Genomic DNA, 27,157 nt, shown 5'->3' on the forward strand with positions numbered 1-27,157 from the left:
CCCCTGCCCTCTTTGAACCCTACTCCTTACAGGGCGATGCTGGGAATCCTGGAGATCCTGGAACACCGGGCACCATGGGGCGGCCGGGACTGTCAGGAGATCCTGGGGTTCGGGGCCCTGCAGGGCCAAAAGGAGAAAAGGTCAGTCAGGCAGGGGGCAGTTTTTTGCATGAGCAGAAAGAGATTAGGCTGAGAGCTAGTGAGGGGAAGGACTTGGGGTCAGGCTGTGAGCCTCAGGGGATGCCAGAATCATTGGGTGGAGGCGCCTCGGCTATTCTCCGAGGCAGGAAGGAGAGCTAGGCGTGTCAGGGGCTGATTTTGATATCCCAGGCTGAGGAGGGGCAGAGCTTTCAGAAGGGCACAAGGATCCCCTTTCCGATGTCTCCTCCCGGCTTGGCTGCCAGGCCTGGCTCACAAGCTCCTTCCTGGCTGTGCCCCTCTCTGACCAGGGTGATGGCTGCACTGCCTGCCCCAGCCTGCAGGGGGCGTTGACCGACAGGGCAGGACTTCCTGGGAAGCCAGGTCTGAAAGGAGATCCGGGGCCAGAAGGCGTGGGCCGGCCTGGTAAACCGGTGAGTTCTGGCTACCTGCCCTCTTGTCCTTCCCTCCCTGGGCTTTCCTTCTCTCCCTCCTGCCCCCTTTCCCCTGAGGGACCCATGGCTCACCTGTGTCTTTTAGGGCCAGCCTGGTCTACCAGGAGTTCAAGGACCCCCAGGACTGAAGGGCATACAGGTGTGTGTGAGTGTGAGGGCCTGGGCTCCAGCCCCGTGTGGGTGAGGGTGCGGATGCGGAGATGCGTGGGGACGGTGGGCCTGGAGGGGAGAATGGAGATCAGCTGCAGAGCAGGGAGGGGGCGGAGGTGGAGGAGGTCCAGGAGGAGGGGCTGGGACAGGGGAGAAGGATGAGTGGGGAATCTCAAGCGCAAGCTTGTCCTGCCTCTTCAGGGAGAGCCAGGGCCTCCAGGAGTGGGAGTCCAGGGGCCTCAGGTGAGTCTCCAGCCTTACGTTTGCCTGCTTGCCTCCCAGCACTTCCCTTACCCAGCTGCTCACTCCCACCTGCCCCCCAAACCTCAGAGCTCTGCCTGCCCCCAGATGCTCAAGGGCACAGCCCTGGCCTGCGGTTGTTTCTGTTGGGGACTTTGGTTTTGACCCCCTGCCCCTCTCTGACCCTCAGAGTCTCCTTGGGGAGCTCTCCTGAGTTTGGGCTGGGAGACACCCCACCCCAGACCAGGTCTGCCGGCGGGGCAGGTTGGCTTGGGCAGCTGTGGCCCAGTCTGCCTTTTCTGACTTGCAGGGGGAGCCTGGAGCCCAGGGTTTGCCTGGCATTCAGGTACGTCTGCCTCGGGCCTGGAGGAGACGGGCAGGCGAAGGGGCCACTCTAGGATAGAGATAACTAAGTGTACTTCCATCTGCAGGGGCTTCTGGGACCTCGGGGGCCACCTGGCCCTGCTGGAGAGAAGGGTGCCAAGGTGAGCCTCTGCCTGCTTGGGCTCTAGACTTATAACACTTCGGAATGTCCTGGCAGTGGGCACGGGGGACATGGGAGCTGAGGGATGTTCGTCAGAGGGCTGCCCAAGGAAGGCCTGGTCTCACCTGCTGGATTGTAGCTAGCTTCAAACTCTGGCCCTGCAACCTTTGTACCCTCTCTTCTACAGGGATCTCCAGGGGTGAAAGGAGCCACTGGGCCTGTGGGACCTGCTGGTGCCAGTGTCTCTGGGCCTCCGGTAAGGCCCCACCCCCACCCCGCGCTCCACACTGGGGATGTTGCTTGGACCAAGGGCGTTGCCTCCAGGAAGAGGGCACGGGGCTGACCCTGCCCGTCCCAGCAGCATGGGGGATGGGAGGAGAGAGGCCTCAGCCTGTCCCGGCCTGGGAGAAGGAAGACCGCCCTGTTTGCGGGGAGCCCCTGAAGAATGATAGTTTTGAACACCACTAGTTTTTGAGCAGTGACGGTGCTGAGGCCCTGTACTAAGCTCTAAACAAACAGAGATTCACTTAATCCTCACAACAGCCCCGTAAGGGAACGGCTATGATTATCCCCATTTCACAGATGAGGAAACTGAAGGCCAGAGAGTGAGGAGACAGAGCCGGGACTTGAACCCAGGTCTGTCTGACTCAAAGCCCATATGTTCTGCCTGCCACCCTCCACTTCAAACCTTGGAGTCATTCGGGATCATCTAAAACAGTGCTGCCCAATAGAACTCTCTGCCCTGCCTGAGATGTGGCCAGCAGCCCCACATGGCTGTTGAGCACTCAGAATGTAGCTAGTGTGACTGAAGAACTAAACTTTAGATTTAATTTTAATTATTTTAAATTTAAGTAGCCGCATGTGGCTATTGGCTACCGTACTAGCCCGCACAGATCTATCTAGACCAGGAACACTTTCAACCTTGTTACCCTCAAGGACCTCCCTTTATTGCTGTCCCACCAGTGATTCCCATGTTCTGAAAGATGTGTCTGTTGAACAAATTGCATAGATTAGGTAATAATATACGCATTTCCTCATTTTTATTCATCAAAGACCTATATAATAGCTAGCTTCGACTCCACATGAACCCACAAGAATTTTTTAAGGTGATATAATTCTAGCCTAAATCAAAGAAATGCTACCTTTCAGCCAGCCTGTGCCATGCCAGGTTGTGGGCAGATGTATAATTTTTCCTAGGCTTTTTGGTAATGTTGAAAATAGCCCGTGAACTGTATCTTTTCTGTCGTTATGGATCCCTAGAGAAATTCCAGACCCAGTTTGGGGATCACAGATGGATTCCTCCTGAGGGTGCGCTGAAGCCCAGAGGGGCTGCAGCCTTGCCCAAGTCCCCACCGTCCGTGTGGTTGCCTAGCACAGCTGGGTAGTCAGGGTCCCCGCCTGTCCCAGGGAGCTCCCGGTAAAGGCAGAGGTGAAGGTGAAGGCGACCGTGGTCCTCAGGGAGCTTTGAGTCCCACGTGCGAAGGTGGCCTGTCCCGCAGGACAGCAGCCGTCAGAAAGCCCTGCTGACTTCTCCAGACGGTCTTCCCTCAAGTTGAATCCCATCCGGGAGGTTTCCCAATTCTGGCGCCGCACTCACTAGGCCAGTGACAGCCTCTCAGGGCCTTCAATTCCCTGTTGACAAATCGGGGCTGAAATTCCTGTCTCCTCCTTAAATCAACTGAGAGAACTTTTATGATGGAGAGAATTGTGTCAAACACTAAAGGGTAAGAGGACAGAGCAGGGACTTTGGGCCGCACAGACCTGGGTGCAGCCGTGCTGTTGGGTCTATTACAAAATGTCTTTAAGCCTCTGTTTCCTCACCTGTATAATGGAACAATACCATCCTGCAGGGCTGGGAGTGGGGATTCCATCCAGTGTTCCCTGACAGGTGCTTGGCCCAGTGTCTGACACCCAGAAAGTGCTCGGGAAATGCCAGTGTTCTTCCTCCTTCCTCCTCGCCTTGTCTCTTGGGCCTCAGTCTCCTATTCTAGGACATAGGCACTGGGGTGTGGGTTTCAGGGGAGCCTGGCGCTGCTTCTGTTTGTCCTATCACCCTCCCCTGCTGGCTGCTGTCCAGCCTCGCCCACTGACCCTGGGCTCTCTCCCTTCAGGGCCCTGATGGGCAGCAAGGACAGACTGGACTTCCAGGAGCCAGAGGGATGCTGGTGAGTACCGTGTCATGGGGCAGCAGGAAGCCACAGCTGCCCCTTTCTCCACACCCCTATCTACTCATCCCCCTGTGTTTCTTCCCCGCAGGGTGAAAAGGGAGCGCAGGGAGAAAAGGTAAGTCCCAGGAACCTGTGACCAATACTCTGGGGAAATTAGCAGCCCCTGGAGCTCCGCCACCCAGGGGACCCTCTGCACTTGGCTGTAGCCCTGGACTGAAGGATGGGTGCTGAGGAGTCATCCTGGTCTCCTTGCCACCCACTAGCTCCCTTGTTGCTGGCCCAGGGCTCAACCAGGATCCCAGGAGACCCAGAGAGCTCTAAGGCCCCCATCGGGGGAAGCTGCATTTTCAGATGGACGCTGAGTTACAAGACAGGGGAAGGAGCTGAGTTCAGAAGGACTAGTGAGAGGACAGGGATATGAGGGGCCAGGAGAGAAGGGCATGGAAGCCAGGCTGGGCCAAGGGGAATGGGGCTGAATACTTATGCAGCAGCAGACAATGATGAAGCTAAAAATTCAGTAACACCAAGAGCTGTTGATGGCTGAGTGCTTGGCACATGGCAGGAACTCTATATACATTCATCCATTCCATCCTCATGACAGTCTATGCATTTGGTATTATTATCCCCATTTTATAGATGAGGAGACTGAGGTTCAGAGAGGTTAAACAGATTACCCAAGGGTACAGTCGAAAGAGGCCGATCCTGGATTTAAATCCCGCCCTCTCCATCTCTAGAGCCTGCCCTGCCTCCCAGCTGTTGATTAACAGAGGGTCCTCCATCCTTGCCCCCTGCTGACAAAGGCTCTTTTCTTTTCAGGGTGAGCCAGGGGAGTGCTCCTGCCCCTCCCGAGGGGACCCCATCTTCTCTGGCATGCCGGTAAGTGGTGCCGAGAGCCTTCCCCCCCGGCCTGGGGGTGAGGCCTGGCTTCCGGCCTTGTGCCCAAGACGCACAGGCCCCCTGCTCCCCAGCCAACTGCGTCCCCACGCAGCGCTGTGCTTGGGGTGGACGTTGCCTATAACCTCTCCCCTTCTTTTGCGATCCCCACTCCCACCCAGGGTGCTCCGGGACTTTGGATGGGCAGCTCCTGGCAGCCGGGCCCGCAGGTGTGTGTCGCTTGTCTCCTCTGTCTCTCCTCTTGTCCGCCAGCGCCCCGAGGCTTGCCCATCCTAACGCCGGCACCCCCAGCGATGGGGCAGAACTTTCTTCTGGGTCTGACGGTTTCTTCTCTCCTTCAGGGTCCTCCGGGTATTCCTGGACCACCAGGCCCCCCTGGAATGCCTGGGCTTCAGGTAAAGAGGGAGAAGAGAAGAGGGGGTCAAGGCAACAGGGCGCATGCTCTGTGCTGGACCCCAAGTGTGCCGCTCCCCTGCCCCAACGCTTGTATGTGTCATTTCTCACACCTTGTGCTCCCGCTTCCCAGAGTGGTACGGAGGGCGCGCTGGTCCCTGAGGGCAGGCTGTGTGTACTCCCAGACCTTTTTTGAGGAATGCCCTGTTGTTGTAGCCCAGGTACCCCACTGACACCTGTGTCAAGCTCGGGCCTTGGTCAGCTGTCAGGAACCCAGAACCTGGGTCAGCTAACAATCCTTGACATTTTGGAGCAGCGTTCAACATTCATTCATGCAACGAAATTTTTTCACACCTAGTATTTTCCAGGCACTGTTTTAGGTGCTGGCAATACAGCAGTGGACAGAATGAAATCTCTGCCCTCTGGGAGCTTGCATTTCTAGTAAGAGAAACAGGCGATAAGCAAGAGAAATAAATATAGTATGTTAGAAAGTGATATGTCCTGTTAAGAAGGTTAAAGCAGGGAGTGAGGATAGAAAATGGGAGGAGCCCAGGGAAGATATTTGAGAAAAGTGTTGAAAAGAAGGGGATGTTTAAATCAAGACTTAAAGGAAAAAAAGGGAAAAAGAAAAAATAAAAAGACTTGAAGAAAATGAGGAGAGAGCCTGCAGAGGAGAGTATTCCTGACAGATAGACAAGGGAGCAGGTACGAAGGCCCCAGGGGTGGGAACGTGCCTGCCGTGTTTGGAGAATAGAAAGGAGGCCAGGGAGTTAGGGGAGAGCAGTAGGAGATGAGATCCTTGTGGCATCATGATTAGAGTGTGTGTTCCAGGACCAGGCAGCCTGACTTTGAATCACAGCTCTGCTACGTGTTAGCTTTGTGATGCTGGGTAAGTTACTTACCCTCTCTGTGTCTCAGTTCCTTCATCTGTTAAGTGGAGATATTGTAATTACAGAACCTACCTCATGGGGCTTTTGTGAGTGTTCAACAAGTTAATGCATGCTAAATGTGTAGAACCTTGCCTGGCATATAGTGAATGCTCAGAAGGCATTAGCCCTCATTATGACAACAACCACTGTTATGATTTTACATCCATTCTCTCGCATTTGTTTGAGCCTTACATCAACTCCAATAGGAAGGCGGTGGATCCCTAAGTCACAGCTGGGCACACTGAGGTTCTGGGAGGTGAAATATCTTGTCTGAAGTCATCAGCTACAAATTGGCAGTGCTGGGCTGGGGCTTTCCCGTGCAGGGCACTTTCTTCTGCCCTCCACTGCCCTGCAGGGTGGCTCCCCAAGGTTTGCATGCCAGGCCACACTTCCCAGAGGCCCTATAGGAGGCATAGACAGTAGCTTCTGTGTGTCTGGCTCCCAGCTCCTGGAAGAGTGAGTCTCACCTGAAAAGGCAGAGCAGAACTGCATGGAAGCTTTTTACAAACTACTCCCCCCTGCCCTGATGATTTTATATATAGCCCCCTTCACCCTGGGCTGAGAATCTGCTCTGGTGGGCCCCCTTTGCTGATGGGAGCCTCTGTCAGTATTCCAATTCTCTGTCTCATTGAGAGCTCAGAATTAGAGCCATCTCTGTGTCCCCCACAGGCCAGCCACACCTTTAATAAGTGTCCGGGCTTCCTGCTGCACTGCCAGGAAACAGGAATCAGGCTGCAGGGGGCTTGCAGTTTGCCTGGAGAAGCGTGAGAGTCATTTCAAAGTGACCCATTAACAAGCGCACGCAGATGTCATGTGAACCCTGCCAAGACATGTTGGGGGAACGAGGCAGAAAAGAGTGACTGCCACCGAGTTTGGTCCCAGGCACCAGAGTCCTCTTCTGGCACCAGTGCTGGAGACCAAGCCGAGGCTGCTGCTTGCAGGCACCTGCCCTGTGCCAGGCAGGGTGCAGGTCCCCTTCCCTGGTCATCTCCTGCAGCCCTTTCAAGGAAGGGAGGGCCCAGCAGCTCCTCTCTTCAGGTGCAGGAACAGGCTCAGAGATAGACAGCATCCAGAGCTCCAGTAATCCCCATCCATTCCTACAGACGTTAAGAAGTGTGCGGCTCTATAGCTAGTAGACAGTGCATAGGTAGCTCTTCACTCCTACAGTAGAACAAGTGGGAGGTATAGTTCTGGGCGCGCAGGAAAAGAAAATCACAAAGTATCAGGCTTGAACTAACACAGACAACCGAGAGTGGGGCAGGGGGTGAATGATAATTTAGGGGCATAATTAGAATTAACCCGGTCACGGTGTTTCCCCTGTGCCAGGGGCTATTCCAAGCACTTGGCCTTCTTAACTCATTGAGGACTCGGAATGAGCAGGGCTGGGGGACGGCACGTGGAGGTGCAGGAGGGGCCGGGGGGGACGGACTCCAGGTCTGGCTCAGGCCTGGTGGAGCCTGGCCTGAAATCAGGTGGGCTGCCAGGGAGGTTGACATGTTTTGTTGCTGGGAGCTGGGACTTGAAGGGAGGCCGGCTCTCAGAGCAGGCCAAGGAAATCCCGTGTCGGGGAAGCAGAGCGAGCAGCAGTGCGTTCACTCAGCATGTATGTGATGCGTGCCTCCTCCAGGTCGGGCGCTGGGCATTTAAAAGCGAACGTGCTCCCTGCCTCCATGGAGTATTTAATATGCAGATGTGCACTGTGAGTCTGTAAGGGGAGCAGAGTCTGGGTGGTAAACGTGAGCATCCCTTGTGCCATGCTCTGTACTAAGCTTATAGCCATGATCTCCTTTAAGCCTCACCACAAACTACCACTGTTCTACAGAAAAGGAAGCTGAGGCACAGAGATTCCCCCCCACCTCCCCACAAGTAACCTGGCAAAAGTTGTACAGGTAGTTAGTTAGAATTTGCACCTAGGTGGGTATGACTCCCAGGCCTCTACCCTGTGTGTGCATGAGTGTTCTGGGGAATGTCTTTTGAGGAATGATGCAGAAATGGTGGTTAAGAGAGAGGCTGAAGCCAGTGGTCCTCAATCTGAATCTCACCTCTGTGCCTTGCTCGTCCTGTGACCTTTAGCAAGTTGCTTGCCTCTCTGAGTTCTTCGTCTTGTTTTTAAGATGGAGATAACACTTACCTCACCAAAACAACTGTGGTGATTAAATGAGAAAATATAGGAAAAGTACTTAGCGCAGAAAGAAATAATAGTTATTTACTATATAGAAGTCCCACTGCCCTAACATGTAGGGGAAGAAATCATTTGGACTGGTCACCCCTCTGGGCCTCCTCAGCTCCCCCTACAAACAGTCTGGAGACTTTTTTTTTTCTTTTTTTTTTTTGCGGTACGCGGGCCTCTCGCTGTTGTGGCCTCTCCCGTTGCGGAGCACAGGCTCCGGGCGTGCAGGCTCAGTGGCCATGGCTCACGGGCCTAGCAGCTCCGCGGCATGTGGGATCTTCCCGGACTGGGGCACGAACCCGTGTCCCCTGCATCGGCAGGCAGACTCTCAACCACTGCGCCACCAGGGAAGCCCCTGGGGACTTTTGAGCTGAGAATAGATGTCAGCCAGGGCTCTCAGCTCTTCAGGATGAGGGGGAGGGGCAGTGGCGATGGTGAGAAAGAATCTGGGTGACCTGCGGGCTAGAGAGAGGTGTCCACTCACCCGTGTCTCTTCTTGGCTGCAGGGAGTGCCTGGGAACAACGGTTTGCCAGGACAGCCTGGGCTGACTGCAGAGCTGGTAGGTACCGGCCTGGACTCACTGTCCAGCCCCTCCCCTGCTCTTCCCAGGGCTGAGCTTGCCATGCTAGCGCCCTTAGCTGCTGTGGGGGTCCCTCTTCCCTCCGTCTTCTGAGGCTGGGAGAAACCTGGATGCCACGTGGCTCCCCAAGGCTCCACCTGGTGCCATAAATCTCCGTCCCCCTTCCGCTCGCCCTCTGAGCCCTCGTGTCTGTCTCTTGCAGGGATCCTTGCCCATTGAGCAGCACGTCCTTAAGGTAAGGGAGTCAGAGGGAGGGCGTAGGAACTGGCAGGGGTTCCCCTAAGGGGATCGTTGTAGTAAGCGCTCAGCTGCGTGGCCCCACACACAGAGAGCTGCAGATGGAGCTGTTTGTGGGGACCGTGCATGCCAGGCATCTGGCTGAGGGGGCCTAGTCAGGGGCCGGCTTGGAGCAGACCCCCACTCAGTGTTTGCTGAGCGAGTGTTTGAAGGAATTCTGTGAAGGCACCCAGGTGGCCATGGGTGCTCTGGGCAGTGGTAACTCAGAGGCCTGCCCTCAGCAGTTGCCAGTGAGGTCACACGGGGGCAGGGCAGGGAAGGTGAAAGTGCACTTGGAGGGCAGTCAGGCAGGGATTTGCGAAGTCTATGATAGGACTGGTTAGGGGCCTGGAAGAAGGCTCTGGCTATCCTCTGCTCAATCCAGAAAGAATCCAGGGAGGAGAAGGGATTTGAGAGGTGATTCTAGTGGGGCAAGAAAGGGGACTTGGGGCCTGCAGGGAGAGTCGGCCTGTGCCAGGGTCTGTCAGTAGCATTAAGACCATGCTCGAGGGCTGTGGCCTGGTCTGATCTCCCACACTGGGCACCACGGGTGACACAGCCCTTGCTTGCTCAGTTACCTCTAGAGACCAGATCAGGACTCTTCCCTCCTCCAGCTCAGCATCCTTTGGGGTCCCTCCCACACCTTGGCCTCCAGAGCCCCTGTCCTGGTCACCCCCCTCTAGCACTGGCTGGTCAGTGCCCTGGAGTTCCCACGACCCCAGTGGTCCTGGTCAGGACAGAGCACGGGGACTGCCTGCCCTGCCCCTGCTCTGGACAGCAGTCATCTCCAGAAGCAGCCTGTGGTCGGGTTATCCTTCTGGCAGCAGTTACAGGTTGGATCACGGCAGGGTTGTGGCAGTGAACCCCCGCTCTTCTGCCCTAGGCCTCTGGCAAGCCAGGGTTCCCCAAGTCCTGCCCCTGGGCAAGTGATTATGTGACTCCAAATGCAGGATTCGACAGTTCTCTGTGTAACATGTCATCTGATGGCTTCTTGATCAAGTGCTCCACAGAGGGCCCCCAACAGGAACTGAGTGTGGTCTGGAGAAGGGGTCAGATGGGCACCGACAGCCCAGAGGAAGCCTGGGCCTGTGGACAGAGCGCTTCCTTGGCCCTCAGACAGGCCAAGGTCCAATCCAGGGTCCCACTTCCCTTAGACAAGTCATGCTGTCTCTTTGAGCCTCGGCTTTCTCGTCTCCAGCGTGCTTATAAGGTGACCGGCCTCATTGCACTGTCAGGGTTGAATGTGATAATGGGCAAGGCCTGCCACCATTGCTGGCATCATGGGTGCTGAGTAAATGACAACCATTATCATGGAGCTTTGCAGCAAACAGTGGAGGTGGAGCAGCGTCTCCTCTAGGGGCCCGTGGACATCCCGCCAGGCCGTGGATAGATGCCAGGCTCCCGAGTCCTCTGAAATTGTAGTCTAGCTTTCCCTAGTAGGTTTCGTTTTGAGGGGAAGCGGACTCACAGCTTCCATCAAACTCTCAGAGAGGTCTGTGACCCAAAGAGGTTAAAGCCTCCAGGTAGGAGGAGGACTTTCTTGTCAGGAAGACTTCACGCCTGGCCCACTGGGGAGCCTGTAACAGCCGGGATCCACTGGGAAGTGCAGGGCAGGCCGCATCCCAGAGGCTGTCTGCGAAGGGCCTGACTCCTCCTGCAGCTGTTTCCTTTGCTCCCTTGGGCAGAGAAGCTGGTGTTTGGAGCTGCCCTTTTCAGTCTAAATCCTGGTGGCGTGTCCTCACACTGGGTGCAGGTTGCAGGAACAGCCGGGACAGATGGTCCCTCCGCAGGCCCCTGCGCCTCCTCCCACACGCCTGTCTGGAAAGTGGCGTTGGCTTGGCCCTACCAGAGCTTCTTCCTGGAGGAAACTCAAAGCCAGTGTTGGGATCGGGTCCCTTGAGGATACAGCAAAGCTGCCGCAGACATGTGGCTGGGGAGGAAGAGAGTGGGTGGGTGCCGGCCAGCAGGATGCCACTGGCTGAGTTCGGAGTGGGTTTCCCCCATGCGGCCCACCCTGGCCTTCTCCGACCCGGGCCCCATGCCACCCCCGCTTTTTCTCATCAGAGCATCTGCGGGGACTGTGTCCAGAGGCAGACAGCCCACCCGGTGGCCCTCCTGGAAAGTGGAGAAAAGGGAGACCAGGGCATCCCCGGCGTGCCAGGCCTCGACAGCTGCGCCCGGGTAGGAGGCTGGGCTCGGGGTGGCCTTGGTGCAGGGCGAGCTCCCGGCTGCCCCCGCTGACCGGGCCTCTGACTGTCGTCCGCAGTGCTTCACAGAGCGGGAGCGGCCGAGGGCTGAGGAGGCCCAGGTGAGTGGGCCTCCGTCTTCTCTTCACTCCCAGCCCCGAGCCCCATGGGGCTGCTCACACTCACCGTCCATCCCGCTCCAGGGAGACAACAGCGAGGGAGATCCGGGCTGTGCAGGGAGCCCCGGCCTGCCCGGTGCTCCAGGACTGCCCGGCCAGAGAGGAGAAGAGGTAAGAGCAGGGCCCTTGCCTGGGCTGGACCCCGAGGCAGATGCAGTCTCCACTTAAATGGCTCTCAGTTCCCAAGGGCAGTTTCCTTCCTGCCAAAAGCCTTCTCGGGCCCTCCGAGGCCTTAGGTCACCGGCGCCCCTCGCTGCTCTGGGCCCTGGGCCACTCCTTCTCCCCTGGCCTTGCTGCTTCCTTAGCCTGCAGCTCTCCTCCAAGGCCCGCTCCTTCACCCCTTCAGCCCTTTGCTCACATACCACCTTCTCAGTGAGACCCTCCGTGACCACCCTCTCTAAAATAGAACTCCCACACCTGTGCTCGAAGCCCAGTCCCTCTCTCTGCCCCACACTCCTCACTGTCTGGCATCTTGTGTATTCCCTTCATTTGGGAACACACCTGTGTGTTCTGAGCACCGCCTGTGTGCCAGCCTCTGTTCTATGCATTACTGTCCACCTCTCCCTAGATTGTAAGCGCCACAAGGTGGGGATTTTAATGTTCCATTTGTCATTGTGTCCTCAGCCCCTGGACCAGTGCCCAGTACATAATAGCTGCTCAGTAAATGTTTGTTGGATGATTGAATGAGCCGAATGAAAGGTTTAACGTCAGCTTTAACACCCTGCTTTGACAGCGCTGCCTGTTGACTCGGTCTGTGGCCGGCTAGGAGGAGGGCTGCAGAGACCTCAGGGCACTGTGAGCCTGAGCCTCTTCATCCATATTCCCTGGCTTCCTTTGCAGGGTCCGCCCGGCATGAGGGGCTCCCCAGGTCCTCCAGGCCCTATTGTAAGTATGTGTGGGTTTCCTGGCCTGCTTGAGAGGCTCTCAGAGGGGTTGTAAAGCCAGACACCGTTCTGCTGCCTTGTCTCCGGGAAGCTGGGCAGGACAGAAAGAGGGAACTTCCTTTCCCTCTCCTTTCCCTCGTCAGAGCATCTGCGGGGACGGTGGCCTCCCACCACCGAATCCCCAGAACTGACCTGCTCCACCCTGCTCTGCCTGTGGTCCTGCTTAGAGGAGGCCCTCAGGGCGCATCCTTGTTTCTGCAGCCCCGTCCCTGCTGTGTTTTGCACCCATGGCTCATGGTCTGGGCAGCCAGGAAAGCGTGTGGCAACCTTCAGACAGGGGCCAGGGGCTAAGATGGAGCGGCCCTCTATCATTCTGTAGGGCCATATATCTAAGACAAGCCTACAAAGGCTAGACTAGGAGCATCTACCCTGGAGTCCTCTGTGGTGTTGATATGGCAGGAACATAGAAGTGACTAGGAAAGCCTGGAAGAACTGAAAATGCTTTCTTTGGAGGAAAAAAAAAATAGCTGGTGGGAGCCTCTTAGAACCAGGGAACCCCCACCTGGGGGCTCAGGGAAGTCAGGTAACAGGCATGACGGGCTTCCACTCTGGCACCAGGATTCACTCGGACGCGGGAAGACTTGGGCAGGTGGTTTGACTCTGGGGGCTGTTGCGCATCTCTGCTGATGGCAGAGCCATTCTTCCTGGAGCCGAGGCGAGGAGCAGATATCTTCTGGGCCAAGACTGGGGATGAGTCTCTTTTCCAGCTGCCTTGAAAATATTCCCGTGACTTCCTCTCCCCGTGACCTCTCAGCCCCAGACTGTGACCCAGGGTTACTGTGCTTGTGAGTTGTGACCTGCCTGTTTCTCCCACCAGGGCCCCCCAGGTTTTCCTGGTGCTGTTGGCTCCCCCGGATTGCCTGTAAGAACCTAGCGCTGCTCGACCTCCCCTTCCCCTGCCAGCCAGGTCTCTGTGGCTTTTGCTTGTCTCCCTTCCTGTCGTGCCCTGGCCTCCCCCCTCCATGTTTGTCGTTGTCCCCCTTCAGGCTCGGTAGCTAACGACACAGGTTCCCTGAGGTCCCAGCAGCTTGGACGGCCTCCCAGTCTCTGACTTCTTTTCGTTTCTCCCTTCTCCCTCTTCTCCTGCTTTCTCTCTCTCATCTTCTCTCTTCTCCCCCCTTCCGTTTCCCTTTTTCTCTCCCACAATCACACATCACTCCCCCTAAATCCTCCAGAGCTATTTTACCTTCTTATTTTAAGCTGGTGCCTCTAGGGGCCTCTTTATCCCTGCCTTCTCACTCTGCCTCCTGCTTCTCCCACCTTTGGTGTTGACTGAAGATTTGCTGAAAGTAGTTCTTGGGGCCCTGCCAGGCACCTGGCCCAGAGCCCGGCAGAGATGCCAAAGCTTTAGGGCTTCACACTGCAGGCTGGCACAGGTTTGCTGCCCTGCTGCTTGGCAGGGCTGTCCAGAGGAACCCCAGGGATTTCAAGGCGGCCATGCTTGCAACTTTTCCCATCATCCTAGAGGAAACTTCCTCCTCTTCCTTCCCTCTTCTTTGGCTCTGGTCCCAGTCTGCTCTGAGGCTGGGCACGTGATGCCAGCAGTAGGGCTTCTGGGTGTCGTGGGGCCCTGCCCCTCTGTGCCCAGTGTCTTGGCCACCTCCTTCTGCCAGGTGTCGTTAATTGCTCTGCCTTCGTCATCGTCACAAGTATGTTTGAGTCATCCTCATCCTCACTGTTGCTCCCTCCCGGGTCATGGAAACTAACCTCCTGTTTGTCAGATTTCGTGTTTCTGGGGGCCTAGCTCCTCTCCTCCCAGGCCTGGCGATGGAGGCTTAGGGAGCAAGGCCTCTCCTTGTCACAGTTCCATCTGTCCCCACGTCCTCATCCTGGCCGGACCTTGTCTGTTTCTGCTTGCTTGGGTGAAGGGGCCATCTGTCCGTCTAGCCATCTGTCTTGTGTTGTGGAAAGGTTTGGGTGCCGTTTCTTGAGGGCACGAGGGAGAAGGGGCAGACACGGCCCCTCAGTGGTGCGGTGCACCCACGAAGGCCAGGGCGAGGAGTGAGGAGGGATGGGGGCTCTGGCTTTGATTGAAATGGATATCCCTTTCCACCTAGAAAGTGACAGGGACTGCTCTGGAGGGAGCCTTCCCATGTCCCTCCCCAGCATCCCTAAAAGCATGTGATTTTTGGCTGGGGCGGGGGGCTTGGAGAGGTAAGTGTTGGGAGTCTGGTGATACATTTTGGTGGGGAGCATCTCTCTAGGGACACCTCTCTGGACAGTTGCCCCTCAGGGGGAGCACATGTGTCACCCTCCTAAAGGTGCACCCCAGACAGTGGTCACAGTAGGGCACACCAGTGACAGCCACCTGAGAAGTACCACCTGAGAGTCACCCGGCTGGGCGGGCATATCTCTGTGGTGACCTGTCTTGGGGGGCATGCTTCTGAGAGGCACCCTTACGTGGGGATTTACAGCCTCTGATAGTTACCCTTCTGGGCACGCGCCCTATGGTCACTTTGCTGGGGACACTACGGGGCCCACCAGCAGCCCCACCTTTGCCTAGAATGGGGACAGAGGGCTGGGGGGCTGCAGGGAGGAGTCGGGGGCTGGGTGGAGGCTGCCCTCCCCTGCAGTTTCTCATGATTTTTCTCTCCAAGGGTCTTCAAGGAGAGCGAGGCCTCAGGGGCCCGACAGGAGAGAAGGGGGAACCGGTAAGCGGAGGCAGCAGGGGGTGGAGGTAGATGAAGAGCCCTGGGGAGACGGAGGTTGGGCCCCCTGGGATGGCTGCTGGGTGGAAGATGGGAGGTGGACTCCTTCTTCTGAAACTCTTTGCCCCTCAGCCCTGATTCCCTCAGTATTGGGGGATCCCTCAGGATCAAAGGAAGTTGATCTCCATGTGCCCTGACTCCCTGTAAGGGGCAAACACCTCCATCCCTGGGGGCTTTCTCCCTCCCTCTTCCTGCAGCGTTCAGCATGTCCCTTCCACTGCCCCCACCCGGGTCCTCATCATTCCCTGTCCTGGGCCTTCTCCTCTGGCTCAGCTCCGCTAGAAAGTGACAGGGACTGCTCTGGAGGGAGCAGTCTCAAGCAGTCAGCATCCAGGACTGTGGTGGCGATCACAGCCGAGGGGAGCTGGGTCTGGGGGAAACGGCCCAAGGTGGTGGCTGTAACCGGGGCACCTGCTGAGGGGCAGCTCCAGACTGTCGGGCCTTGGCCGCCCTCATAGCCAGGGATGGGGACAGAAATGTTGGGGGGCTGGTCCATCATGTCTCCCTTTCTTTGCAGGGTCCTCCAGGGCAACCTGGCTACCCAGGTGCCATGGGCCCCCCGGGACTGCCTGTGAGTAAGGGGAGCCGGGTCTGGGGGTCCCCGAGCCGTGGGGTGGTGATCAGGACCGGCCCAGGCTTGGGCATCCTCAGCGGGCTTCCTCCTTTCCGAGCATTTCAGCTGGTGTCTCTGCCAGGCTGTCCGTCCAGAGCAGCCCCCACCCCATAAGCCCCCTTGGTGGTGGAGCTTGGCCTCCCTCTCCGCTTTGGGGCGCCCACCGCAGTCGCTGCACATCAAGGGCCAGACTCTCAGAGCACCCGGAGCCTCCCAGACTAGGAGAGGACAGAGGTCTGCCTCCCCGGGGGCGGGGGAGAGTTGGGGAGATCCAGCGGAGGCGCCTGTTAGGTGGACGTGCCCCCCCCCCCGTTCCACTGAGTGGCGGTGGGAGGCTGCAGAGGCGCCCCCGCTCCGCTCCGCTCCGGGAGCAGCCCACCCCTCTGGCCCCCCAGCCTCGCCCGGGGCGCCTTCTGCGTCTAAGTGCCAGTCTGTGTGCCAGCTGCAGTCTCCACCCCTCGCATCGGCGCCCGTCGCGGGCGGACCACGGAGCTAATTCCCTCTCTCTTTGCTGCCTGTCAGGGCATCAAGGGGGAGCGCGGCTACGGGGGCTCCCCGGGAGAGAAGGGAGAATCGGTGAGTGCGGGAGGGCAGCTCCCTCCGCGGGGGCGGGAGGAAGGGCTTCAAGTGGCCGGTCCCTGTCTGCCGCCTGGAGAGCTTTCCCAGCCGCCCCTGAACGGGAGACGTGACCCCGGCCCCCCTGCCCCGTGAGTCGCTCCAGCTGCGTCTCAAGCAGTCAGCGCTGCTCGCTGGTTGCTGCAGGGGCGGAAGCTGCGAGGAGGAGAATCCCGGCACGTTTCGTGGAGACTGGCCGAGGGGCTGCCTGGGGGGAGGGGGCCACAGTCAGCGGGCAGGGGACCTCCTCCCACCCCCCCAACGCCCACAGGCTGGAGAGCCAGGCCCCAGACTCTGGACCCCACTCTGCCGCCCGACCTGTCCCCAGCCCCACACTGAGCACCGGAGCAGGGGCGGTCATCAGATGGGGACACGGAGGCTCACGAAGTGACGTGGCTCACCCAGGGTCCTGCAGCTAGTTAGTGAACTAGGGCCGAGCCTGGACTTGAACCCAAGTCTGTGACAAACCTCTCAAGGCTTTGTCTTACCTTCCCCCTCACACATGCTGGTGAGGCCCCGGTGGGATGCAGCAAACCCCACTGTGCATTTATTCAATAACGAATCTTTCTCGTGGGCCTTCTGGGTGCCAGGCTCTGTTCTGAGGATGCCTTGGTGGATAAAACAGGCAGTTGAGCCCCTGGTCCTCAGGGAGCTCACGTTCCAGTGGGCCAGGTAGAGAACAGATGAGTGAACAGCTACATATAAATTATGAGAGATAGGACCGGTGGGGAAAATCAAGCCGGGTAAGGAGCTGGAGCCATGAACGGGAAGCAGTAGACAGAGGGTCAGGGAGGCCTCTCTGAGGGGGTGGCATTTGAGCTGAGCCCTGAATGGAGCTGCGGGGGTGTGTGGGAGCACAGACGACCAGCACATGGTTGTCTGTGCTGGGGAATCCCAGAGGGAGAAGCCACGGGTGAGGGTACCTCAGGGACAGATTCGAGCCATCGAATGATTTGGTAAGGTTTCAAGAGACCTAGAAATTGTGGGGGATGGTGGGCATTCTAGGTAGAGGGGACAGTTGTGCAAATGCCCAGTGGTATGATTGTGTAGTGTTCAGGGAACGGCAGTCTGACCAAGCCAGGCAGAAGATAAGGAAAGGGGAGGGAAGTGAAGCAGGGAAGGGTGGTTGGTATCAGATCACAGGATGCCTCAAAACCCAGCATTCAGTTGGCAGAGGGGAGCCATGGAGGGTGTTGGAGCAAGAGAGTATTATAATCAGAGCTGTGTTGAAGCAGAGGAGATGGCAGCCTCTTGCTGGCTGGATTAGAGCAAACCAAGAGATGGCAGAACTGGTTAAGAGGCTGGTTCAGTAGCTCAGGCAAGGGAAGGGAAGCCTGAACAGAGCAGGGGGAGGAATCCTGCAGCTTAGAGGGGCGTCCCACCACATCCCTGCCTCTGCTCTGTGCCCCGTCCCCTGCCCCATCCTCTGATCTCCCACCTCCCCCAGTCAGAGTGACTGATTCTGCTCCTTTGTGTCACCAGGGCCCACCAGGATCTGAAGGCCTCCCAGGTCCCCCAGGCCCAGCAGTGAGTGGGGAAGGGGACAGGGAGATGTGGACATGGGGCTCCCTGATCCTGCCCTGGGGTCTGGGGACCGGAAGGTTGGGTTCTAGATGCATTGTTCTCTGTGGTGACAGGGTCCCCGAGGAGAGCGAGGACCCCAAGGGAACTTGGGTGAGAAAGGTGACCAGGTGAGTGGTGGCAGGGCCCTATCTAGCTGTCCTCCCCCTGATGGTCACCCTCATGTACGGGGTGGGGGAGGGGGCACAGTGACCAGCCTAGCCTCCCATCCCCCACCATCCTTGAGTTGTAACCTCTCACCTCGTGCCCAGAGCCTCACCTGCTGGCCATTCGGGGCAGAGTGGAGGACAAGGCCTATGACCTGAGGCAGCCTCACGCTGTCATTCTTCCCACCTGGGTAGCCAGGCAGGAGAGAGAGGTGGCACAGCCAACTGTCCTTTTCTTTCTTCCCCTAGGGATTTCAAGGCCAGCCAGGCTTTCCAGGCCCACCGGTGAGTGCACACACAAAGCCAGCTCTGTCCGATGTGATCCCATCTGCGAGGGGCAGGCCTGGCCAGGCCAGGCTGGGTGAGGGTGGGCCTAGGGAGGGGAGGGAAGAGGCACGGGAAGAACGGAGGCATGGCCTGGGGGGCCAGGCCTGATTCCAGGAACCAGGACCTGGGGAGCAGGGCCTCCTGGGTGGGCCCCAGCCCAGCCGCCCAGCCAGATGTAATGCTCCTGGGTGGTGTTTCTGGGAAGTCAAAACGCATCACATTAACAGTGGTGAAGCACACCCAGGAGGAAGAAGGGAGGGGAGCTGCTTTCCAGCCCCGCTTGCATTCCTGCCTGCTTCTTTGTTGATTTAGGGCCCCCCTGGATTCCCAGGCAAAGCTGGAGCACCTGGCCCACCTGGCCCCCAGGCGGAGAAGGTGAGCAGGACCCCAAGTTGGCCACAGTCACAGCTCTGAGCCGTCAGAAATTCAAGGACTAATTCAGTTACATCAAGGGTGGGCAAAGAGACCTCCAGGATGAGCCCAGCAACTGCTGTAGGGCAACAGGGCCGAGGCAGACCAGTGGGCCCCTAGGGCTGACAGCTGGGCCCAGGATGCCCACCGGCCTCTGTGCCGCCAAGGTTCCCACCCAGTGGGAGAGTGTGGGTGGGGAGGAGGCAGAGGGGTGTAGTGAGAGGTGGGCCACTAGATGCGACAGGCCAGCCCCGGCCAGATGCAGCTCCTCCAGGGGAGGGCGAGGAGTTGAGGGAAGGAGGGAAGCACATCCAAGACTGGGCTCCCTGGGCCCTTCAGCAGGAGGAGGTCTGGGCACTTGCCTTCTGGGTCTGACAACAGCAGGAAAGAAGAGTGGGCCTCCTGGGAAGCCATGCTCAGGGTGTCCCCAAGGGCCAGAGAGGGCAGGCGTGGCCTGTGACCTGGTGACAGGGTAGGAAGGAGCAGCAGCTGGGGAGCCCCCACACTGGCCGCCCCTGGGTTTGGCTAGATAAACTTTGGGACTAGCTCCGCCTTGCTCTGGAGGCTGACATCCTTGTCTCAGCCCATCCTCTGGGCTCTCTAGATGTGACAGGTGGGCAGTGTAATGAGGCCCCAAATTGACTTCTAAGCTTGGGGTAGGGGGATCATAGCCCACAGGGAGGGGCAGGAGATCGGCAGCTTCTTGGGGAGCCCCTTTCCTCTGAAAGCTGGAAAGGACTTCTAGAAGGGCCACCTTGGTCTAGGTTCTCACTGTTCGGGTGAGGAAATGAAGCCCAGAGAGGCTGGGGGCATCCCAGGGACGCACAGCCAGACAGTGACGGAGCTGAGACTTCCCTCCCAGCTCAGGAGAACCCTCAAGCCCCTGGCTGTGTCCCCCCACCCCAGAGCCAGCACCTATCAGCTATGGTTGAAGCAGTGGTGGGTGCCACCTCCCTTCTCTTCTCTGTGGGGCACCTGAGTGGTGGCCCCTTCCAGAGTCTTCCGTGCTGCCTCTGTGCCCGGGTGCTGCTTGCTCTCCTTAGGCCGGTCATTGCAGAGACTCCCAAACCTCTGGCCAGCGGTTCTCCATCCTGACTCCCTGTGGGGCTGCCATTTCCTGGGGCTGTGCTGACCCCTCCTGGTAGCTGGTGGCATGGCAATGCCACCCAGAGCCCTTTCCCGCCCCCCACTCTGTGGGGTCTCTAGCTGGATCCCTTCCCCTTGGTGACCCCCCACAGCCACTGCTCCAGGGCAGCCACCCTCTCCCCACTGGGGAAATGCTGCCGCCTCCCCACTTAGCTACCTGCCTCCCCCTCTCTTCTCCGATAAACATTCGAATTCACACGTTCGCTCTCGTCATTCCCCTGCTTTGAACCATCAGTGGCTCCCCAGTGCCCATAGTGGTGTTTTCAGACTTTATTTTGTAGTCCCCAAGGCTTTTTGTCACACAAAACCTCATATGAACGCTCAATCTATAAAACAGACGCAAGTGGAGCTGCTCTGGCTAAGGCAAGGGTAGGGGTCCTGGAGTCCCACCCCCTTGGCCTCTGCTTTGTGCCCCCAGCCTCTCCAGGCTCCTCTAGGAACCCCCAGGCCCCGAGAAGTACAGTTTGAAAACTAACAGTCTGTTTGATAAAATCTAGTACAGGGTTTCAGGGCCCTCCTCCAGTCTCCTCTCCGCACACCCCCTCCCATCACACGGGCTCCCCAGACACCCCAGCTAGACCTCCATGTGAACACCTCCAAATCTTTTTTTTTTTTTTTTGTGGTATGCGGGCCTCTCACTGTTGTGGCCTCTCCCGTTGCGGAGCACAGGCTCTGGACACGCAGGCTCAGCGGCCATGGCTCACGGGCCCAGCCGCTCTGCGGCATGTGGGATCTTCCCAGACCGGGGCACGAACCCGTGTCCCCTGCATCGGCAGGCAGACTCTCAACCACTGTGCCACCAGGGAAGCCCACCTCCAAATCTTTATCCTTCTCTGAAGTCCTCTGTGGCATGCCCTTTTCTCCTAAACCTACCCAAATCCCAGCCATCCTTCAGAGCCCAGCACCTGCTAACTCTTCTGTGACACTTTCCCTGCCCCCGACCAGAGTGAGCTGCTCTCTGTCCCCAGCTCCCAGGGCCCCTTACTCACACAAGGCAAATAGACTGTTGCAATGCCCTTGATGGTCCTGGGCCTGTGACTCTGGCTGGACTGTGAGCTCCTCGAGGGCAGGGCCCACCCTTTTTCCATCTGGGGGAATCAGAGGCCACATAGTGCTTGGCACCTTGCTCGGATCAATGTGAATTGAATGTGTGCCCTCACTTCAGCCCACATTACTGAGCACCCACCAGGCCAGTCCTTGGTCAACCCTGAGGAAGGCGCTGGACCCAATAGGCTCCGTTTCTTCCTCGTGGAGCAGTGCAGAAAGGGGGATGCTTGGCAGGTGAAGACAGATTTTCATGGGGGAGTGGTGTGTGGGATACAGTTAGGCCAGAACCGAGCTGGGGTTCGAAGCCAGCTGTCCTGACTTCCAGTAGTCGCCAGCCCCTGTGGCCGGGGTCTCTTGTCCTGCTGGTGTGTGTCAGGGGGAGGGAGGGGGGCAAGGCCCCGCTGACTTTGCTGGGGGGCTCATTTCCAGGGCAGTGAAGGGATTCGAGGTCCATCAGGTCTGCCTGGTCCCCCTGGACCACCAGGATCTCCCGGGATTCAGGTGAGCATGTGCCCACTTAGCCTGACAGGTGTGTGTGTGTATGTGTGTGTGCTCATGCACGCATGTGTGTGTGTCTGTGTTTTAGGGGTAGGAGTTGGCTGAGGAGTGGAGGGGGTGAAGGGAGTGGAGGGGGTAAAGAGGGTGGAGGGGCTGGGTTAGGCCTCCCACCTCCTAGGGCTCCAGCACAGGCGTGCAGGAATGCCTTTTTCCCATTTCCAGGGCCCTGCCGGTCTGGATGGTCTGGATGGCAAGGACGGCAAGCCTGGCGTGAGGGTGAGATGGTGGGCCCAGGAGGGCACCCCCTTCCTTCTCCTTCCTTCTCCAAGAGCCAAAGTCAAGGGAACCCTGATGAAGGGAGTTGAATTCCACTACCCCACACCTTTCAGGAGGTGCCCCACCTTTCCTCGGTCTGCCTCTCACCACACCCCACTTCTCTGATGGCACCAGAGCCCCCTGGCTTCTCTGTTCTCCCAGTTGCCTTAACCAGGTTGGATGAGCTGCGTCTCACCAAAGGCAGGCAGTGAAGGGAGTAAAGTTATACCCAGAAACTCAATCAGCTGCAGAAACTAGGCTGAGTGTCAGAAAGAATAGGCTGCAGACAGGGAAGGACTTGAGTGGCCCTGGCTCCTTGGATCTGATTTTGCTGGGGCATCTGAAAAGGATGGGGCGGTGGCAAAGGGCAGAGCATCAAGGTCAACCCCCTTCTGACCCAAAAGAAGGAAAACTGAGGTTCAGAAAGGGACCAGGATTCACTCAGATTGCACAGCCAGTCAGAGGCTGAGCCTGGCTTGGAATCTTCCCTGTGCCCCACGTGACAATCCCTCCATCCTGGGAGAGCTGGGGGAGGGGCTGGAGAAAGGGGGAGACTGGCGAATGAGTGGGTACAAGCTGGACAAAGCTCTTGTCTCAGTGCCCCTGGTCTCTTTCCCTAGGGGGAACCTGGTCCTGCTGGCCCCCCTGGACTCATGGGACCCCCGGTAAGTTGAGCTTCAGGAAGGAGCTGGGAGCTGGGAGGTTCCTAAGCTGGGCGGGTGCCCTGATGGGTGGGGCAGCTCAAATCCACATCCCCTGTGGACATGTTATGACTTTGGGTGGATTTGACTTGTTTAACCTGAGGAAAGAGGAGTGGCAAGTGGCCTCTGCTTGAGGTGAGGGACGTGGCAGCTCCTGCTTTTTCTTCCAGGGCTTCAAGGGAAAACCGGGCCATCCCGGCCTCCCAGGACTAAAGGTAAGGGCCTGGTGACTTCTGCCAACCGGGTTTTCTCGGCTTTTCTCAAGGTCTGACCCCGGGCAGATGCGGCAGTCTAGCCGGAGTGGAGTGCCACCTGATCCTTGGCTAAGATGCCATCCCAGCATCCAGGCCTTCTGAGGCCACCGGTGCCTGGCAGACTGGGTTGGAGCTTTGCCATTTGCCAGCCCGAGGGCATCAGAGAGCCCCTGGCCGAAGCCGGGGCATGTGGCAGGACTCCTCTGATGTGGGGTCAGCTTGGGGTGTGGGAGCCAAATGGAGGTCTGGTGAGCCTCAGTTGCCCCTCTCTCCTCCAGGGTGACTGTGGAAAGCCTGGTCCCCCGGGCAGCAGTGGCCGCCCCGGAGCAGAGGTAAGGGCCCGGGGACTGTGCATGCTGCCTTTAGATAGCCCTTGGGTTCTGCTGAGTCCAGGACACAGCCACTTCCTCCCCCTTCGCTGGCAAAGTTGCAGCCTCCTTTCCTTGCCTTCTGGGGGGAGGTTTTGCCCAACACTGCACATCTTGACCCTCCTCCTCTTAAGTTTATAACCGGTTTCCTCTCCCTACGGGCTATTGGGTCATTAACCCATAAAGGCCTCGCTCTACCTTCCCCCTCCAACCATACTCATGGGCAGGGCTGGTCCCCTTTGCCCGGAAGGCTTAGGCCTAGAGGCCAGGGCTCAGTGCAGCTCTTCTGGCCATTGGTGTTCCACCTGCTGTGCTCAGCGTTCTCCTACCTCACAGCCTGTGTGTGTAAGTCTGTTTCTGTGTTGCTTCTTCCTCTTTCTTCCTCCTGTAGGGTGAGCCTGGTGCCATGGGACCCCAGGGAAGACCCGGCCCCCCTGGCCACGTTGTGAGTTAATCTGTTTTCGTCTCTGTCTCTGTGAGAGTTCAGACTGTGTTGGGCTGGGTGGTGGTGGGCAAGCTGGTGATGACCTGAAAGAACTGACCGCAGCAGCAGTGCCAGCCATGTAGAGCAGGAAGGGGCTCTGGGCTCACCCATCCAGTGGTTCCCCGGCTTTTCGCCATTTTCTGATTTTCTGGGCACATTCGAGTTTGCTTATCAAACAAAGATCATTCAGTTATTCAACAAGTAATTATTGAGCACCTGCTCCACACCAGGCACTGTTTCAAGCCCTGGGCTATGGTGATGAGTGAGATAGACAAGGTCCCCTGATCCCAGAGCTTCCACACAGGCACAGCAAACAGATTAACATGGAAGGATCAGGCGGTGATGTGCTGTCATAGGGAGGGCCTGGGGGGCGACTTGATGGGAGAAGTGGCCTTTGAGCAGAGGCCCAAATGACAAGAAGGAGCCAGCTGTCGAGCAGTCTGGTGGAAGAGCATCCTGGCAGGGGTGCATCTGCTGCAAAGGGCCTGAGGCAGGGAGGGCTTGGGGAGCCCCAGAGTCAGCGTGGCGGGAGTGGAGGTCCGAGGAGGGTGTGAGCGGGAACGGGAAAGCTGAGCTGGGAGAGGACGTGTTGCAGATGGTGGAGGACCTCGGGGGCATGGGCAGGAGGGGGAGGGTGCGCAAACGACAGCAGAGGTATCAGCGGAGGGATGATGGCGGTGGAGCTGGTGGCAGTGGACAGATCCCGCAAGTGTCTGGAGGTAGATAGAGGACTTGCTCGTGACCTGGATGGGGAGGGGGCAGGAGGCGGTAGAAGGAGAGGAATCAGGGATGACTCCTGTTCGGTTCGGCTCGGGCAGCTGTGTGAGTGGGTGGTGTATTTACTGAGAAAGGGTGACTTGGAGAGGATGTTTATTAAGCAATGATGGCTTTCCCGTCCACTTTGCTCATCTGTAACACAGATGACTGCCAGTGGGCGCCTTTGTTCAGTGTGACCATGCCGAGCTGGTGGGGTTCCAGAGAGCCCTGTTGAGCCTGGCTGTACACTTTCCAGAAGGCTTTTGGAAATGTTAAGAATATTGAAGAACCCCCAAAAAGGAATTCTCGGGTCCTCATTACTATTTTTATGGATCTCAAGGTGTCCAGAGACCTTGGATTGGGGACCCCAGGTCTAGTCCCATCCCCTCCACGTTACAGATGAAAGAAGGAGTCACACACTCTGAATTGTGTCCACATCGGAGACCTCCTGGGCGGTTGGGGGTGTGTCCTCTTCCCACCTCTGTCCATCCAGCCCAGCCCCCTGCTGTATGCCAGTCTCAGTGCTGGACATTCCTGCCTTAGGAGGCTTGAGATGAGTAGAACAGAGCCTGTGCCTCTGGAACTTTCCATCTGGGAGCATGTAGGGAAGTGCTCTGAGAGAGACCTGTGTGCCCTGGGGTTCAGAGAAAGTGTAGCTCTGACCACCAGGGCGGTGACATTTGAGCTGAGCCTCAGGGGCAGGATGTGGAGAGATGGGGCAGGCCGGAGCCCTCCTACGTGTTTCAGGCTCATCGCCCTCCATCGGTAGGTGAGCGGCAGGAGACCAGGGAGCTTGGGGCTTCTCTGCGAGGACGTTGGAGTTGGTGCTGAGCCCTTGCCCCTCAGCCCCCGGCTGCGCAGAGGAAAGCTCCTGGTCTCTGCTCTTCCCAGAGAACAGAAGGAAGGCGGCAGGGGGTGGGGGGCGGTACTCAGAAGACCCCCAGGCCCACGTACCATGTACCTTACTCCCTCTGCACTTGCCTCTGGCTCCCAGATCATCCCCTCTGTGCGGGCCGCAGAGGTACCACTCGGCCTGCGGCAGGCATGAGGGTCTTGTGTGTTCAGGGCCCCCCAGGCCTCAGCTCTGGCACAGGTCAAGTGCAAGAGCAGTAGGAAGGAGGGTTCGGGGAAGAGAATGGAGCAGCCATAACAAGGTCAGGGCGTGTTCTTGCTGTTGGTCCTTCGCTGCCTCCGGGGCCTTATTACTGGAGCCTCTTTCCATCCCACTGACGTGGCTCTCTTTAGGGGCCCCCGGGTTCTCCAGGCCAGCCAGGCCCAGCTGGGATCTCTGCAGTGGTGAGTGGTGTGCTCCCCTTGTCCCTCCCTCCCCGGAGTTTGGCCCTGCTCTGCTGCAGGCTCCTTGAAGAGGGAGCCGGGTGGGGTGGGGAGTGAGGGCTGGAGAGCAACGTGTCCCCAGCCCCCCTCCTTCCCTGGCATCGGCCTCTCCTGCGTCCAGACATCTCCCTCACTGGCCTGTGGTGAAGACCTTTGGAGAAGCCTGGAGGCCATCCCAGGGTCCTTCTCCAAGTTCAGGCAGCGCCACCTCCCCGTGTGCGGCCTTAGGGTGGGGGCTGTGGTCCCTGGCACACAATGTCTGCCTCTGGCTGCGTGGGGTTCACTCTTCCCTCTCACCATCCCCATCTTTTTCCCTAGGGCCCAAAAGGAGACCGAGGATCCACTGGAGAAAGGGGCCTTTCAGGTCTTCCAGGCCAGCCTGGTTCCCCTGGACACCCTGGCCCCCCGGTAAGACCCTACATCTTGCAGCACAGCCCGGGGGAAAGGGCCAGTGGGCTTTGTCAGTTGCGCGCAACCCTGCACTTCCAGGGTCTCCAGGGAAGGGGAGGCATTTAGCACGGACGATGGCAGCTTGGAGATTGTGCCTGAGGATCACGTCCTATTTGGAAGGAAGGACAAGCTGTACGAGCCAGCACTGGGCCGACCACACAGCCGACCGCTGCTTCCAGCCGTGCTCCGCTGTACAGATCCTCCCACTAGGTGTCGGACAGGGGAGACTGGCCCCTGTTCCACCCCTGCCCCCTCCCCAGGGGAGCTTGTTGGCAACCACAGAAAACCTGTAAATGTCAGGCACCAGAAACGCTGTGCTACTGCTGGAGCTCTTGCAACAGCTCAGAAACCACTCCTTAGTTTCAGCTAGAGTTTATACTAAGAGCTGTGATATACTGGTCACTGACAATGTGCTGAATGATGACCTACGTGCTTGACATTTTGTCATTTAATCTGTACCGCAACCCTATTTAGTAGGTCTGATTGTCCCCATTTTACAGATGAGGAAACCAGGGCTCAGCAAGGTTAAGTAGGTTGTCCAGAGTCACACAGCTAGTGAGTAGAAGAGGCTGCCTGACTCCAGAACTTGCATCCGGAGCCACTCTGCGATACTTTGTCTTTCAAAGGCTCCAGACAGGTGGCCACATCAGGTGCAACTGACTGCCAGTCTCAGGGATGAAAAATCTCCCCGAGGACTGAGGCAGGGACCCAGGTCTCCTAGCCCCCAGGTCAGGGTGTTTTCCACCCAAGCAGACTTCCTTCTGGGGAGCAGTAGCAATGCCCCTGGGGCTGGTGCCCTGGAATGGGGTGGATGACTCTAGCCCATGCAGGAGTAATCGGTCGGCCCATCTGCCAAGAGGGCCGAGTCTTGCCTCCCACTCACCTGATTCCTGCTGCGGACCCTGGGCAGGCAGGTCCCGCCAACCCTCCATCCCTCCTGCCTACAGGCTCAGGAGCCTCCAGGGTCCCCGGATGAATCTGTCAGTTGCCTTGCAGTCACAGAGTCCTCTTCCCCAGCCTCCCACTAGAAATGGGCAGGGCCCTGAAGGCAGCCTCTCCTGTTTTGGGGAGGGAGCGGACACTGAGGCTGCCCTGGCCGATCTCTGGGACCTCATCAAGGCCAGAGATTCAGAGTTCACACCTTCATTCAGCAAACATTGAACATACACACAGAGCCAGGGAATGTGCGAGATGCCAGGATTTCAAGCAAAGAGCA

General features: G+C 58.0%; 1 protein-coding gene and 1 pseudogene across 4 annotated transcripts in view; both read left to right on the plus strand.

Moving 5' to 3' along the window:
* The window catches only part of LOC308605436 (methylosome protein WDR77-like), a 524,245-nt pseudogene that overhangs the window by 291,749 nt on the left and 205,339 nt on the right, over window positions 1-27,157 (plus strand). The window lies entirely within an intron of this gene.
* COL16A1 (collagen type XVI alpha 1 chain) overlaps window positions 1-27,157 on the plus strand; it is a 50,661-nt gene that overhangs the window by 18,975 nt on the left and 4,529 nt on the right. The window contains exons 32-65 of one of the 3 annotated variants that reach the window (XM_081225277.1): window positions 33-140; window positions 449-571; window positions 678-731; window positions 944-985; window positions 1,293-1,328; window positions 1,414-1,467; window positions 1,654-1,722; window positions 3,578-3,631; window positions 3,723-3,749; window positions 4,451-4,510; window positions 4,690-4,737; window positions 4,870-4,923; window positions 8,527-8,580; window positions 8,804-8,836; window positions 10,942-11,058; window positions 11,144-11,185; window positions 11,267-11,353; window positions 12,083-12,127; window positions 13,004-13,048; window positions 14,784-14,837; window positions 15,412-15,465; window positions 16,030-16,083; window positions 17,605-17,649; window positions 17,760-17,813; window positions 18,099-18,134; window positions 18,489-18,551; window positions 21,210-21,281; window positions 21,501-21,554; window positions 22,214-22,258; window positions 22,465-22,509; window positions 22,827-22,880; window positions 23,308-23,361; window positions 25,402-25,452; window positions 25,810-25,899. In XM_081225277.1, the coding sequence (XP_081081403.1) occupies window positions 33-140; window positions 449-571; window positions 678-731; window positions 944-985; window positions 1,293-1,328; window positions 1,414-1,467; window positions 1,654-1,722; window positions 3,578-3,631; window positions 3,723-3,749; window positions 4,451-4,510; window positions 4,690-4,737; window positions 4,870-4,923; window positions 8,527-8,580; window positions 8,804-8,836; window positions 10,942-11,058; window positions 11,144-11,185; window positions 11,267-11,353; window positions 12,083-12,127; window positions 13,004-13,048; window positions 14,784-14,837; window positions 15,412-15,465; window positions 16,030-16,083; window positions 17,605-17,649; window positions 17,760-17,813; window positions 18,099-18,134; window positions 18,489-18,551; window positions 21,210-21,281; window positions 21,501-21,554; window positions 22,214-22,258; window positions 22,465-22,509; window positions 22,827-22,880; window positions 23,308-23,361; window positions 25,402-25,452; window positions 25,810-25,899 (1,977 nt within the window). The remainder of the gene's footprint in view (window positions 1-32; window positions 141-448; window positions 572-677; window positions 732-943; window positions 986-1,292; window positions 1,329-1,413; window positions 1,468-1,653; window positions 1,723-3,577; window positions 3,632-3,722; window positions 3,750-4,450; window positions 4,511-4,689; window positions 4,738-4,869; window positions 4,924-8,526; window positions 8,581-8,803; window positions 8,837-10,941; window positions 11,059-11,143; window positions 11,186-11,266; window positions 11,354-12,082; window positions 12,128-13,003; window positions 13,049-14,783; window positions 14,838-15,411; window positions 15,466-16,029; window positions 16,084-17,604; window positions 17,650-17,759; window positions 17,814-18,098; window positions 18,135-18,488; window positions 18,552-21,209; window positions 21,282-21,500; window positions 21,555-22,213; window positions 22,259-22,464; window positions 22,510-22,826; window positions 22,881-23,307; window positions 23,362-25,401; window positions 25,453-25,809; window positions 25,900-27,157) is intronic. The other 2 variants (XM_081225279.1, XM_081225278.1) reach the window with 2 other exon arrangements.

Source organism: Mesoplodon bidens (assembly GCF_964165515.1).
Source record: "Mesoplodon bidens genome assembly, chromosome: 2".
In the NCBI taxonomy this organism is placed as follows: Eukaryota; Metazoa; Chordata; class Mammalia; order Artiodactyla; family Ziphiidae; genus Mesoplodon; species Mesoplodon bidens.